Below are 14974 nucleotides of genomic sequence, written 5' to 3'. Positions count from 1 at the left end.
CTATTCTGATTGATCACTATAGCAGCTTCAGATCTCAAACCCCATGTGGGGTTCACCTCTTTTTCTCCCTTTTGTTTTTCTACTCCCTGTGGCCTTCTTTATTCTGTGAATTGGTGGCTTCCTCTCCTTTATTCTGTAAATGTATACCTTTTGGAAGTTCCCTTATTCTGTGAATGTATACCTTTCGGCAGCTCCCAGCTTTGCAGCCCTGTGGTTCTCCCCCATGGACCCCCTAATTCCTAAAACTGCCTAATCCTGCCTTTTTTACCCCCCAAAACTCCCTTCAATTTGTTCAAGATATTTGGTTTTTCTTTTGATTTCCTCTTTGACCCATTAGTGGTTTAGGAGTATATTTACTTTTCTTTTTTTTTTTTTTTTAAATATATTTTATTGATTTTTTACAGAGAGGAAGGAAGAGTGATAGATAGTCAGAAACATCGATGAGAGAGAAACATCGATCAGCTGCCTCTTGCACACCTCCTACTGGGGATGTGCCCGCAACCAAGTTACATGCCCTTGACCGGAATCGAACCTGGGACCTTTCAGTCCGCAGGCTGACGCTCTTCCACTGAGCCAAACCGGTTTTGGCATATATTTACTTTTCTACATATTTGTTAATTTTCCAGTTTTCCTCCTGTCATGATTTCTAATTTCATACCGTTGTGTTCATAAAAGATATTTGCTATGATTTCAGTCTCCTTAGTTTGCTACACTTGTTTTGTGACTCATCATATGGTCTATTCTGGAGACTGTTCCATGTGTGTTTGAGAAGAATGTGTATTCTGCCACCTGCTGTTGGATGGTATGTTCTGTATGTATCTGTTAGGTTCATGTGATCTCAAGTATAGTTGGAAGCCAGTGTTTCCTTATTGATTTTCTGTCTGGGTGATCTATCTATCTATCTATCTATCTATCTATCTATCTATCTATCATCTTTCCATTGTTGAAAGTGGAATGTTACTAGTTAAAAAAAAAAGAGAGAGAGAGAGGCATCAAAATTACACCTAAACTACTGAACACCATTGTTCAGAACAACTTGAGATCTAGTTGAATGACAAACCTACAACTAAGGATTTCAGAAGCCACAGGCCCTGGCGCATTAGTTTATTTGGTTAGGGAGTCGATCCAATACACCAAGGTTTCAGGTTTTGTCCCTGGTCAGGGCACATACAAGAATCAACCAGTGAATGCATAAATAAGTGGAACAACAAATCGATCTCTCTTTCTTAAGTCAGAGACTTTTTTTTTAAAAAAAAAGCCACATTGAGACTGGCAGAAGGGACCGAGACATAGAATGGGGCTGATCCTTCACCCATGTGTGGTGGGTAAAAATTGGGAGGGATATCTCAGCCACAGAGGTCCCCCCTGAGGAGCGAGGGATCCCAGCCCTACACAAGGCTTCCTAGCCCAGAGTTCCAGAGCCAGCAGAAGTCCTTATAACTTCTGGCTGTGAAAACCAGTGGGGATTGTGGCTGAGTAGGAAGAGGGCTGCTGGAGTCCCAGGCATTCCTCTCAAAGGGCCTGCACGTGGACTTAGTGGGACTCCCTTCCTCTGAGCTCCAGCGCTGGTGCAGCAGTTTGAAAGGAACCAGGGACATATGGGAGGAACTTAATTGTCTGGCATCAGGGCAAGAGCTGGGGTGGAGGCAGCTTTCTGCCAGATGGAAATGCTGGCAGAGGCCATTCTTGCTTTTCTGAAGCCCCGGCCCACATTTGGCTACTCTATGCCTTTGACTGGAGAATTCAATCTATTTACACTTTAAGGTAATTATTTACAGGTAAGGACTTACCTATGCCATCTTATTGTAGCTATAGGTATTTTTAATATTTTTGTCCTTTAACCTTTAAACTAGAGTTAAGTGATTAACACACCACTCTGTTACAGTGTTAGAGTGTTCTGAATGCTCACCTCTCCCAGTGTGCGGTATAGTTTTGAAGGTTTTTTATGTTACTTTGGCGCTGAGCTGTGCCACCTTGGAGAAGAGGTGATGCAGGGAAAGTGAAACTGTTCCTTTGACCTTCATCAGTGCGTCCACTCTTGGATTTTAGGTTTGCTCCAGTGGCATGCTGGGACTTTTTCAGTGACTCTTGGACTTCCACAAGGGCACTCTACTCATGGGTGATTGTCAAAATTGGTGTTCTTCGGGGAGGGAAGGCCGTAGAAAACTCCTATTTTGCAATTTTGATGCTGTCACTCCCCTGTGGTCTTCTTTGATGCCAACTCCAGCAATATGGAACATGGCTGCTGCTTGAGCACCTTACAGCAGCAGGGCGTTAAGCTAAATGATTCCTGAAGAAGCTGAGAGAGTGTGTGCTTCAAAGATGGCCACAATTTCCCAAGTATGTTGTTCTGGCCTTTGTGGTAGGTGATTTTCCTTGTGGTTTCCCAAAGGCTCCCCAAAAGGCGCTGCTTGGTGTAGCTTTTATTTGGCTCTCAATTCAACAGAACAGCTTGTGTAGAGTTTTAGTCACCACCTGCGTATTGAGACTTTCCATTTGGTGTTTTGGCAGGAATGCAAGACTTCAATTACCTGAGCAGCAACTGCTTCGAGATCACCATGGAGCTTAGCTGTGAAAAGTTTCCACCTGAAGAGACTTTGAAGACCTACTGGGAGGATAACAAAAACTCCCTTATTAGCTACCTTGAGCAGGTAAACACAGTTGCCAGTGTAAAATGGAAAATGTAAGAGCTTTTAAACCTGGTGTCCAATAGTCTCCTAAGAGGAGCCCAATCTAGGGGAATACTTCCAACCCAGAATGAGGACACTGCATTTAGAAAACATCTCAATAGTGACGTTCAATTTGTTATAGGGTTTGTGGTTCATGAATGTTCACTGAGAATTGATTAAACTAGAGGGTTGTGGAGAAGTGAGGTAAAACTCTGTTTTCATTGATATTGCTCTAAGCAAGGGCAATCCTAGGACCACCCGTCACCCTGATCACCTTTGGCCTGTTAGGCAGGACCAAGACTAGAATGAGGTAAGTGAGGCATCTAGGATTTGAGGAGGCATTCACTCTCAAGATCATGCAGGCATGGGATCAGCATGTAGGAATGAGTGCATCCTTAAATTTTGTGCCCCACATACCTCACTTGTCTCACACTAAACTCAGCTGAAGGTGAGGTAATAATAATGATACCTTACATTGATTTGGGATTTATTATTTCCCAGGCATTCTTCTAAATGCTTTATGTGTAGCAATTTATTTAATTCTCACAACAACTCTATGAGGGAACTTACATCACCATCATTATCTTCTTCTTTTCCATCACCATCATCCCTGAATTAAAAATGAGGAATCGGCACAGAAAGATTACACAGCTTGCCTGAAGTCACTCAGCCAGAATCTAGGCTCTCTAGTTCCAGAATCACTATGCCATATTGCCTCTTGACATGACCTTCACCAAAGAGTCACTTATGTCACCATTCCAATGGGATCTGTACAGAATTTTGGGGCATCTGTCAGAATAAAATCCTGTACCTACCCAGGCCAATCCCCTGCCAACCACAACTCTCCATGGGATGTAGACATTGGCACCAGGGGCAGTGACCGTGAAAAAGACCTAAAGACTCTTCCTTGCCTGCAGTGCTTAACAGTTTCAAATTCCATTCTGTATGTGGCCATTTATACCCAAAGTCAAGTGGAGTGATGTTAGTTTCAGGTGCCAGCAGATAGTCCAGACTAATTTTAAAGTAATTTGACATAAATAAATGCTATTTAAATAAACATGTAGCTATTTGCATACACACACACACACACACACACACACACACACACACACACACACTAGAGGCCTGGTGCACAAAATTCGTGTATGGGGATGTGTGTCCCTCAGCCCAGCCTGCACCCTCTCCAATCTGGGACCCCTCCAGGGATGTCAAATGGGATCGGGCCTAAATGGGCAGTCGGACATCCCTCTCACAATCCAGGACTGCTGGCTCCCAACTGCTCACCTGCCTGCCTTCCTGATTGCCCATAACCGCTTCTGCCTGCCAGCCTGATCACCCCCTAACCACTCCCCTGCCAGCCTGATTGATGCCTAACTGCCCTCCCCTGCAGGCCTGGTCCCCCCACCCCCCAACTGTCCTCCCCTGCAGGCCTGGGTCCCCCCCAACTTCCCTCCTCTGCCAGCTTGGTCATCCCTAACTGCCCTCCCCTACAGGCTTGATCACCCCCAACTGCCCTCCCTTGCAGGCCTGGTCCCTCCCAACTGTCCTCCTCTGCTGGCCTGGTCCCTCCCCACTGCCCTCCCCTGCTGGCCATCTTGTGGTGGCCATCTTGTGTCCACATGGGGGCAGCCATCTTGTGTGTTGGAGTGATGGTCAATTTGCATATTACTCTTATTAGATAGGATGACATGTACATATGAACCCAATGTATTTAAAAAATGTAAAGTCAGCTTAAAAATTCTTTTACATACATCAAATATCTGTACAAGAGGCCTTACCAAGAGGGACTACCATGGAATAGATCCACTGCTGCCAGACAGTGATGTTCAAAAACACCCTGAACAGGGTTGTTTTGGTCAGTGGAATCCTGCTGCATGCTAACATAAAAAGGTATTTTCAACAGCAAAACAGGATAATTAGCCACATTGACCCCAGAACAACCTTGGTGAGGACCCTTGTAGAATGTCTTCTTTGTGGAGAGTTGTATTTGAATCGATCTTCTGAGAGCAAATACATTTTAACTGAAAAATGTATTTGGGGGTAGAGGAAATAAGATGAGGCTATTTGGTGTGCTTCCCACTTAGGTATCAAAGAATGCCTCCTTAATACAATGCTTTTCATTTCATATGCGTATTTTTTCAACAAAAGTTTATTGAGCTATTTCTTTATCCTTGGCTTCCTGTGAGTCACTGGGGCTAGTGACTACCCTGAAGAAGGCTTCTGTTAATGAGGTTCAGAAACATAATTACCTAATTACAAGCGAGGGTGATAAACGCAAAAATAAAGGTAAGCTGCAAAGAACAATGGCAGTATAGAGAAAGGTCCCTAACTCAGTTCTGGGGCACAGAAAAGGCTTCTTGGAGGGAGACTGTAAGATTTACTATAGTTAATGCCAATATGATTATTACTCTGATCAATAATTAAAGAATGGATTCAACTGCTGCTTAAGTCCTTTCTTAGTTCTTGAGAAAAAATGCAATATAACACAGAATAAAACACAAATATGTGCCATGAGGAAAGAGGAAACATTTTGTCATAGTTGTTGTTGGAGGTGGGCATGCATCAATTCATCTAAAAGCTCTATCAATTTATATAGAAACAATCTGGAAAGAAGAGGGACCAGGAATGCAGTCCTGTGTATGCCTCTTAGAATGAGAATTTGGCCTTCCACAGATTCACGTGATCAGTGGCCTCAGTGTTAGGGTGTGAGCTGTGTGGAAGCAGTAGGAGTGGTATTTACAATGAGCTCATAGAACACTCCAGTTAGGGACTCAGACTCTGGTGAACGATCAGTGAAGACTGCCAGAAATTTTGTATTAAAATAGTTTTCTTGACAATGAAACAACATGGTGGTGATTAATAATTTGAACACCTGGGCCTAAAATCTAAGTGTGGACTAGTTTACAACTTGTGGAAAATAGGTGATTAGGAGCTCTAATTCCATAATTGGTTGAGAGGAAATTTCTTGCAGAGTTTTAAAGGGATGTTTGCAGGAACTGGACTTGTACAGTTAATTAGGGTAGACCAAGCATGTCAAACTTGCGGCCGCATGCCTCGTTTAAGGCATGCAGCCTGCCAGCCGTGAGTTTGACATGCTTGGGGTAGATAGTTTGCTAACTGAACTCACTGGCTTTGGAACAGTTTAGTTCTCAAAATTCCCAAAGAATTTCTAATGGACAGGTGCTTCAGAATCATTTAGGTTCTTGTTAAAAATGGATCTCCTGTCCCACCACCAAAGCATACTCCCTGCAGGGCAGGACCCCCCCAAATTTCCATTTCAACAAGCTCTTTAGTATTTAAGTACACAAGGGTTTAATGACTGCTGATGCCAACAGTCCCAGCAACTATGGGGAATGTTTTTTGTTGTTGTTGTTTTCAGCCTTGGCTGACTGAAATGTCCTGGAATCTGAGGAGAGTGCATTATAGAAGGAACAAGTGTACTAAATAGTTTCTGCAGTCATGAGGACAGTGTTCACGTCTGTGACTTCTTATGCAGAGGCCATGAAGTGACAGGGTTTTCCCGTTTGCATTCATGTGGGGTTGTGACAGTCCCTAGCACTGTCATTGAGATTTAATTACTATAGTGAATTTTTTAAATTTTATTTTTATTGATTTCAGAGAGGGAGGGAGAGGGAGAGAGAGACAGAAACATCAGTGATGAGGGAGACCTACAGTGAATTTTTTTTAAACAGCAAAGTTGTGCCTCACAATTGGCATATAGAGACATTTACTTGTTAATTTGTTAAACGGCATATTGTAATGTGTCGTGGGTTGAAGAAGCTGAAAAAAGTCAAGTCACAATTATTAATTGTGTATATTTGGGCCTAATCCAGGTGAATTATATGTGTTAGAAGTGATTGACTTATCTTCCAATCATGAAATTTAAGCTTTTCATTTCTCTAAGGTTTTATTACAGGGGTCCTCAAACTACGGCCCGCGGGCCACATGTGGCCCGCCGAGGACATTTATCCGGCCTGCCGAGTGCCGCTGCCTGTCCTGCTTAGCAGCCTACTCGTCCCGGGCCCGCAGTGCGCTTAGGAATTTGTTCATAGTTTTTTTTTAAAACTATAGTCTGGCCCTCCAACGGTCTGAGGGACAGTGAACTGGCCCCTGTTTAAAAGTTTGAGGACCCCTGGATAACATTGATATTAGGATTATGGTGCCTCAAGGTGCATAAATTCATCTCCACAGTTTTTCTGGTCCCCAGTGACCCTTTTACCTTGGGAATGTCACTCAGAAACCAACTTTTTATGTTTCCAATGACTAAATTTCAATCTGTTAATTTTGGTTGGCTAATTCATAGCTCAGTTTTGGGAAAAAATCATCGATTCACTAGATACTAAAAATGTTTTTTTTTTTTTTTTTTAATGGATTTACTCTCGCCTGGCTGGTGTTGCTCAGTGGTTGAGCATCAACCTATGAACCAGGAGCTCATGGTTTGATTCCTGGTCCGGGCACATGCCCAGGCTGCGGGCTTGATCCCCAGTTGGGGGGCATTCAGGAGGCAGCCAGTCAATGATTCTTTCTTATCATTGATGTTTCCCTCTCTCTTCCTCTATGAAATCAATAAAAAAATAAAAGTAAAGAAAAGAAAAATAATTATAAAAATGTATCTTCTCTCTTATCACTATACTGATTGCCAATAATATTATCATTTATTATTACCAACAACACGTATAACTTTTTACCATTTCTAAATTGCCTTGAGAGAAAACAATTACGTGTTGCTTTTATAGAATTTCAGAGGTTGTTTTTTTAATTTGTTTGCTTATTTTGAGATCATAGTAAGAATATTCCTATTTGTGAAACCAGTACATATACCAAACTATAAACTTTCAATTTCAACACATTTTTAATTATTACATATAATAATTGTATAAACTTCATTTTAACTGAATGCACTTTTCTTCTATAGAAAGGGGGTTCCTATGATCTATTGCTACCTAACAAATCACCCCCAGAGGTTGTGGCTTAAAACAGTACCAGTCATTTTATTGTCACTCAGGGTTTTTGAGGAGCCAGTAATGTGGGAGTTGTGTCTGGGCAGGTCTCTCATGTGGTTGGAGTCAGGTGGTGCCTGGAGCTGGGGTGGTGGGGATGCTGAAGCAGCCGGGGCTTCCTGGGCGTCTCTCCATCTTCCTGTCAACTCGGGCCTCTCCACATGGTCTCCCTTCTTAGGACTTTATCTGGGCTTCCTCACACCATGGTGACTCCAGAGGTTTTTTGTTTTTTTTTAATAGAACATGCAAAACATTTGCTGATAACCAGGGTCATCTCTTCCATAAAACATTGTACCACTGACAAATTTATTCTCTGTTCATAAAGGGATACGTGAGGCTTACTCTACTTTCTGTAAGGAAATATTCCAATGTCATCAGTAGCGAAAGGAAAATCATTTTCTGGGCCCAGATTGAGAAGTAGCTGAGCATTTGGGAGGTCGGGACATACGTTGTTAAGTAATGAAGCTGAATTAACATTTGATGTTCCAGAAGCAGTGCTTTCTCAAAAACCGGAAGTGATGATCACTTCCAACACATACTTAGTTGAATTATCATTTAAAAATAAAGAAAAAAGCTGTTTTTGTAGTTTGCATCGCAATAGCTCGTTGATGACCGCACGTTAATTCAAGGGCATTATTCTCAATAACAGCTCTTCCATTTTATTTTTAAGCACAGTTTTCAGTTATGAAGTTCATTGATCTTTCATGCCACTTACTTTCAACCAAAAACAATACTGTTCATGGGTTTGATGCCAAAGTAGTCGCAGTATATATAACTTTTTATCTAGAATGAAGAGGTATTAATGTTGTAATTGTCTTGTTAACTGATAGTGACCATATAAGATAATCACAGGTAACTACATTTAAAACAGAGAGAAAGTAATGAAATATGCTAAGACCAGGACTATTTTAAAGATATCATTTTTTTTTGTTTGTTTTTTTGTTTTGTTTTGTTTTGGTAGTTCAGAAGATACTGCAAAATCTTTCCTTGACTCAGAACAAGATGTCAATTTTGGGGGGATTACTTCTCATTTGCCCACTTGAGAAAAAACAGATTAAAGAGTGCACAAAACATCCAGTGGCCTTTTGAGCATGTTTTGGGGACCTACAGTATTTTGTTAGAAAATAAGGAGGTGTTTGATATGAGATGGACTTTTAGACCATTTTCTAATATGAATTTTTTGGGTGTTCTTGACTCTCACAGGTACACCGAGGAGTTAAAGGATTTGTCCGAGACCTTCAAGGTAACCCAATTGCCAATGCAACCATCTCGGTGGAAGGAATAGACCACGATGTGACATCCGGTGGGTGTTCTCTGCCATGATCTGAGGCTCTCGTATTATATACAGGAGCACAATTACTTATCATAGTTATAATTCTTACGCTGTTCTAAGCAAAATAATTAAATGCTTCATCTCTCTTTACCTTCTCTCTCTCAGCTTTAATCTAGTTAAATTTCCTTATGGGAGCAACTCAGGCAGTTACCCAGGCTGGCTGCTGCGATTAAAAATTGGGGTGCAGCAGATGGCGCCCTTCCCTCAGGTATCTCACTGCAGAGCTGCAAGGTGGTGCCATCTACTGGAGAGTCTTTGTTGTTGGTGAGGCAAAGGAAAATGAACCCGCTAGCGTTAAAATACCAGTGCCTTTATTATTTCTCTTAAGCAGAGGTGCGGGCCCTGCCTGGGTAGCTCAGTTGGTTGGAGAACCATCCCGATGCACCAAGGTTGCAGGTTCAGTCCCTGGTCAGGGCACATACAAGAACCAACCAATGAATGCATCAATAAGTGGAACAACAAATCAACGTTTCTCTCTCTTTCTCCCTTCCTATATGTATATGTCCCAAAAATGTATACACAATTTAACAGCTGATAGCTCAAGTTTGAAAATGAGATGTATTTCAACAAACACTGCCTTATAATTATTCAAAGTGTGTGTATATATTTTTTTGGACAATATGTATCTATATATCTATATACCTATATATCTATATAACTATATGTTTCTAATGAATTGTTCATTGGTGGACCTGAGGAGGGAATGAAAAGAATAGGAAGAAGATAACTGCCAGTATATTGTGCATCTAGGATTTCTCATATGTTTCTTCATTTAATCCATATAGTAAAGACCCATTCAAGGTTAAACAGGTTGTTACAGGATTGAAGTCAATGTTAGTTGTTTCGAGGTTTAAACCACATTTCAATTTTCCCAATCTAGACAAAATGATATATTTTCCTGGAAAACTTATCTATTCCTATTAATTACATTTATCCACTCATTTTAGTTTAACTGTCATATGTTGGGATCTTTTCAACAACTGAATTAATACCTTTTAGCTATAAACTCTTTACATATTTCTAGGCCTTATAATTAATTTTTAACTTATTTCCCAAACTACTTTATACCATTACCTCTTTCTTAACATCCACATTTATAACTTGTATTTTTAAATCCTTATTTATTCTCTAAAACTTCATTTATTAATTTATTCAATAATCTGTAAATGCACTAAGTGCCAGCATACCTTTCCAAACTTATACGAGAATCTGCATTAAGATATTGGCCCCTTGGCCCCAGGAGGCCGGCTGTTGAAGATGGCACCCAGTCATCGATCCCTTCTGGCCACAGAAAACCTCTCCTATCTGTTAACCCTGGTGTGCCACACAGATCTTAGTTTCTCTGCATTCTGTGATGTGGAAGTTTTAGTAAAATCTAACTTAGGGAATAAACATAGGCAGAAAGGAATAAAAATTGAGGCTGGGTTTTGGGACACCCCAGTTATTCGAGGGCAGGGCGATGAGGAGGAGCCAGCAGTGAAGTCCAGGGTAGAGAGACATCTCGGTGCACCGTCCTGGAGCCTGGGAGTGTTTCAGGAAAGAAGGAGTGCTATAAAGTGTCAAGCAGGTGAGCCTTGTGAATGAGCCTGAGTGGAAGATCTTGATGAAATCTGTTTCATTGGGGAGGGAGGTGGCAGCCTGCTCCGGGAGGCCCAAGAAAGGATTAGAAGAGAGAGCTTAGAGAATATTGACCAGTCTTCTCAGGAACTTTGCTATAAAGCAAAGGAGATAAATGAGCGCCAGCTGAAAGGAGATGTGGGGTCTAGAGGTAGATGGGAAGGGATGGTGATGGGGACTTGTTTTTTGCTCATTGTTTTAGTTTTCACACTGAGATAAGAGGTAAAGCATGGACTGAGAGTGCTGATGAGGCTGTCTGAGCCGTGTTAGGAGACAGGAGGAAGTGTGCATTGTTCCAGGGACCTTGCTGCTCAAGGTGTGGCCCCCGGTGTGCTAGTTGGATCAGCATCTCCCTGGAGCTGGTTAGAAGTGCAGGATCTGAGGCCTCACCCCAGAGCTAGTGAATTAGAATTTGCATCTGGACAAGGGAAATGGGAGACTGACAGACTAGCAGGGAGGCAGGACAGGCCCATGACCTGCGCAAGGTTGGCGTTTATGAATCAGAGACAGATCAGTTTGGACACGTGCCTTCTCCAGCTCCTTGCACCCCACAGGGCAGGCGTAGAGGAGAGAGGTGCAGGTTATCCAGGGTTGGCAGTTTGCTAGGCGTGTATCACCACGCGGGAAAAGCAATGACTTGAAGGCCTATGGGTGAGAGTGATTCTGGTGGTGGGCCATGGAAGCTAGTCTAGGTCAGGAGGGAACTCCGGGTACATGTAACTCAGCTTAAGAATTCTCTGGAGAACTTGCTGAAAATACAGTCCCTGGACAGCAATCCAACCAACAGACTTGATTTAGAAATCGAAATGTCTACCAAGTGCCTCAGGGATTCTGGGGAGATTGTCTTTAGGCCACACTTTGTGAAACACTTATCTAGACTCTCCGACCATTAAGTCTTCACCTGGAGATTCGTGGCAAGAATAAAAAAGATGTTCTGACCCCACCGCTTGGGGGCTGTGTATGTCTTTTTAATCTGTGTTAGTCCTGATGTGATTATGGAGATACATTATCGTAGGAGATTTACCAGACAATTTAACATTCATATCTGTAAAATTGATATGGGAACTGATGCCCTCTCGAGAGTTTCACACTCTTCAGTTAAAATTAATCCAATTCCATTAATAAACTGCTTTAGAAATGGGAATAAAAGGAGTTGAACTGAGGTATACTGGGTACTCCTTCGCTGGTCTTACTATGCATTTCATGTATGTGCCTTGTGATTTGACATTTTGTTTCCTTTACAGCAAAGGATGGCGATTACTGGAGGCTGCTTGTACCTGGAAACTATAAGCTTACAGCCTCGGCCCCAGGCTATCTGGCGATAACAAAGAAAGTGGCCGTTCCTTACAGTCCTGCTGTTGGAGTAAGTAATCACATTAACAGTTAGGATTTATTAAGCACTTGTGTGTGCCAGGCATAGTTAAGTGGCTTTTATTCAATCTTCATAGTAACGGCCACCGTGTCTCAGTGACCGTCTCACTCTGTCCGCCCCTGCCTCGGCCATGGCTCAGGCTGAGGAAAGGGAGGGGATGACACCCCCTTTCCTTGCTCTGTGTCTCTCGGTTCTCCGTGGACTTGACGAGGACGCCTAGTTCCCAAGGAGAGTTGAGTTCCTGGGCCATTGGCCTCTGTGGTGGTTTGGGGACGAGTGTGCTTCATTGGTTTCTTTGGCGGATTCGAGATTCTGGAAAGCAGAGCTTAGTGGTTTGGGATGCCAGGACACGGAGCTGCAGAGTAGGAGAAAATTCAAGGTTGACAGAAGAAGCGCACTGAATAGTCAAAGGCAGAAAATTAATTATAAACGACATCTTTTTCCCGGCTTTACTAAAGTCCTTATTAAAGACTGCCTTTGCATAATCTGCCTTTAAATAACCTGCTTTTAAATAATCCTACAAAGCTACTAGATCAAAGCACCGTTCAAACATAATGGTTTTGGATTGTCTCTCCCCCAACTCCCCCCAAAGTATCTTTTATCATGAGAGATTTTTTAGGGTATACTTTAATTCAAGTGGCTAAATTGAGCTTATCCTAAAAGCTCTGTGATTACTCTTTTTTAAAAAAATTCAGCTTTTAAAAATATATATGCACTTTGCTAACAATATATTCCTGATTTTCTTTTTTAGGTTGATTTTGAACTGGAGTCATTTTCTGAAAGGAAAGAGGAGGAAAAGGAAGAATTGATGGAATGGTGGAAAATGATGTCAGAAACTTTAAATTTTTAAAAAGGGTTTAATCAGCTGCTTTTGTTCTATACAATGTAGTCTGATGTAATGTGGCCATTTTCTTTTAGAGTTTGTGCAGTTAATTTTTAACATCGACTTATTTTCAATCATTTAAATATTAATAGACATTACTTAAAATAAATAATTAAACTCTTAGATAAAAATACACTAACTTGCTCTATTTCTTCTTATAGAACATTCATTTTCCTACACATATTATACAAGGGATTGTAGAAAAGAGTTAAGTGGTCTGGCCATCTTAGGCTTAAATACAATATTCCATGTGTTATTTACAGTACAGAACTTTTTGAGTCATTCTAGCTTTTAAAAATTAATGAATGCCTTTTAATATAATTGGTGACAATGTCACATAATGAATGCCATTGAAAAGGTCAAATAGCTACAGCTTGGAGTTGTGAGCACTATATTGAAAGTCCTAAATAGTTCAGTATAAATTGTCATTTGTCTCTTGTGCTGACTAGCTATATAAGCATGATCTTGTTAATGCATTTTTTGATGGGAAGAAAATGTAAGTGGTTAGCAAGAGGTTTTCTGAAGGGAATGGAAATGGACTTCTTGCTTGTACATACAGGGGCTATACTGCTATACTCTACTGCCTGTTAACATTCCTTTGAAGTTTAGGTTCTCTCTTGGTTGTAGATTGGCCCAGAACTGCATTCTAAATGAATAAAGGTTAAAAAACAACACCACCCCCACGGTTTGTATTTTAATGCTCTTACGATTTTGGTCTAGAGTTGTGGTCTCATGATAAGAAAGTATTCCCTTGGTAGTGGCCTCTCCTGGAAGCATCCTCTGCATTTTCAAATTTATTCACTGACTGATATCTGCCAAGCAAAGTGCAAGCTCCATGTCCATTATTGCAATGGACAAAAGGTTCTGATTCCTTGGATCTCATGGTTCAACTGTGGCCACAGACTTTAAATATACACACACATGAATATGTAATTATGAATTGTAATGAGTAAAATGACAGGAAAGAATAGTGTGTAGAGAGAGAGAATGTCAGAGCAACTTAAATAGACTGGATGGGGTGACTCAGGGATGGCTTCTGATGCATATAGGCCCAGACCTAAAAGATGAGTAGGTGTGAGCAATGCAGAGTGACTGAGTGTAGGGGTGTCATGTGTGTGCATGTGTGTCTGTGTGTGTTGGTTTAGTTGATGAGTATTTCAGATACAGAATTTTTTAAAAAATAGCGTTAACTGTTGTAATAATAGACACTCGAATACATAGCAGCTTATGCACAATAGAAGTATATTTCTTACTCAGGTCACTGTACTGGGCAGAAGACAGAAATATGGCTTTTCTCTACACTGTGTAGAGACCTCTGCAGTCATTGCAGCAGAGGGAAAGGGAGACAGAAGAACCAACAATGGAGTTTTCATTGCCTTAGCCCGCAGGTGACACATACCAGCTCTGCTCACATTTCATTGGCCAGAGCTAGTCACATGGCCTCTCATACCTGAACAGGATGCAGCAGGTATGGTGGGGGAAGCAAGTAGAATGTATGTCTAGGACCAAGTCAACTACCCGTTCAGCGGTTTCCATATAGTCTTGTCCTTGCAACCATTTGTGATTATACTGGGCTTGAAAGGTCCCCACTGCCCTGGTCATGCTCTCAGCCTGCTCTGAGTTAATCTAATGAAGGGTCTAGAATTGAGTACCGTTGGGAAGAAAACTCCCCTCAATGGTCAGTGTTTCCGTGTTGAAGGACCTCCACTGGAATAAGACTCCTGGCCTCTAGCCCCACCCTGACACGCCTTACAGAGGTCAGGTGATGCTAGATGAGTGAATTGGGGGAAACAACTCTATCAAAGGACTGTAAGCTTCCCCTTCCCCAGTGTTCCCTGCCCCAGGCAGACACAGCTCCAAGGTCCCCTGGGTGCTGAGGTAGGCTCTGGGCATGTGTGCGGGAATGCAGGGAGTGCTTGTGGGCATAGAGTATTAATCTTTGGTCCATAGATCAAATGTCATTTTCTCCAATTAGTTAATAAAGCTGACAGTTTAACCTCTTTTGGTCTCCTGTGCCTTATTTTTCAACTGGTTCTGAACTCAGAATGGGAGAAACTGGCATTTTATTTTGAATTCCTAAAATCTTTTAAGAGGTATAAT

At 41.7% G+C, this 14974-nt stretch overlaps 1 protein-coding gene across 1 annotated transcript in view; it reads left to right on the top strand.

Moving 5' to 3' along the window:
* Positions 1-13551, top strand: part of CPE (carboxypeptidase E) — an 84842-nt gene extending 71291 nt beyond the window's left edge. Inside the window, exons 6-9 of the mRNA XM_080674232.1 lie at positions 2512-2651; positions 8873-8972; positions 11864-11982; positions 12743-13551. Coding sequence (XP_080530358.1) covers positions 2512-2651; positions 8873-8972; positions 11864-11982; positions 12743-12841 — 458 coding nt within the window. The 3' untranslated portion in view covers positions 12842-13551. The remainder of the gene's footprint in view (positions 1-2511; positions 2652-8872; positions 8973-11863; positions 11983-12742) is intronic.
* The last annotated feature ends 1423 nt before the right edge of the window (positions 13552-14974 follow it).

Source organism: Plecotus auritus (assembly GCF_963455305.1).
Source record: "Plecotus auritus genome assembly, chromosome: 6".
Lineage (NCBI taxonomy): Eukaryota > Metazoa > Chordata > Mammalia > Chiroptera > Vespertilionidae > Plecotus > Plecotus auritus.
The sequence above is the reverse complement of the archived record's forward strand: the minus strand, read 5'-3'. Positions and strand labels throughout refer to the sequence as shown.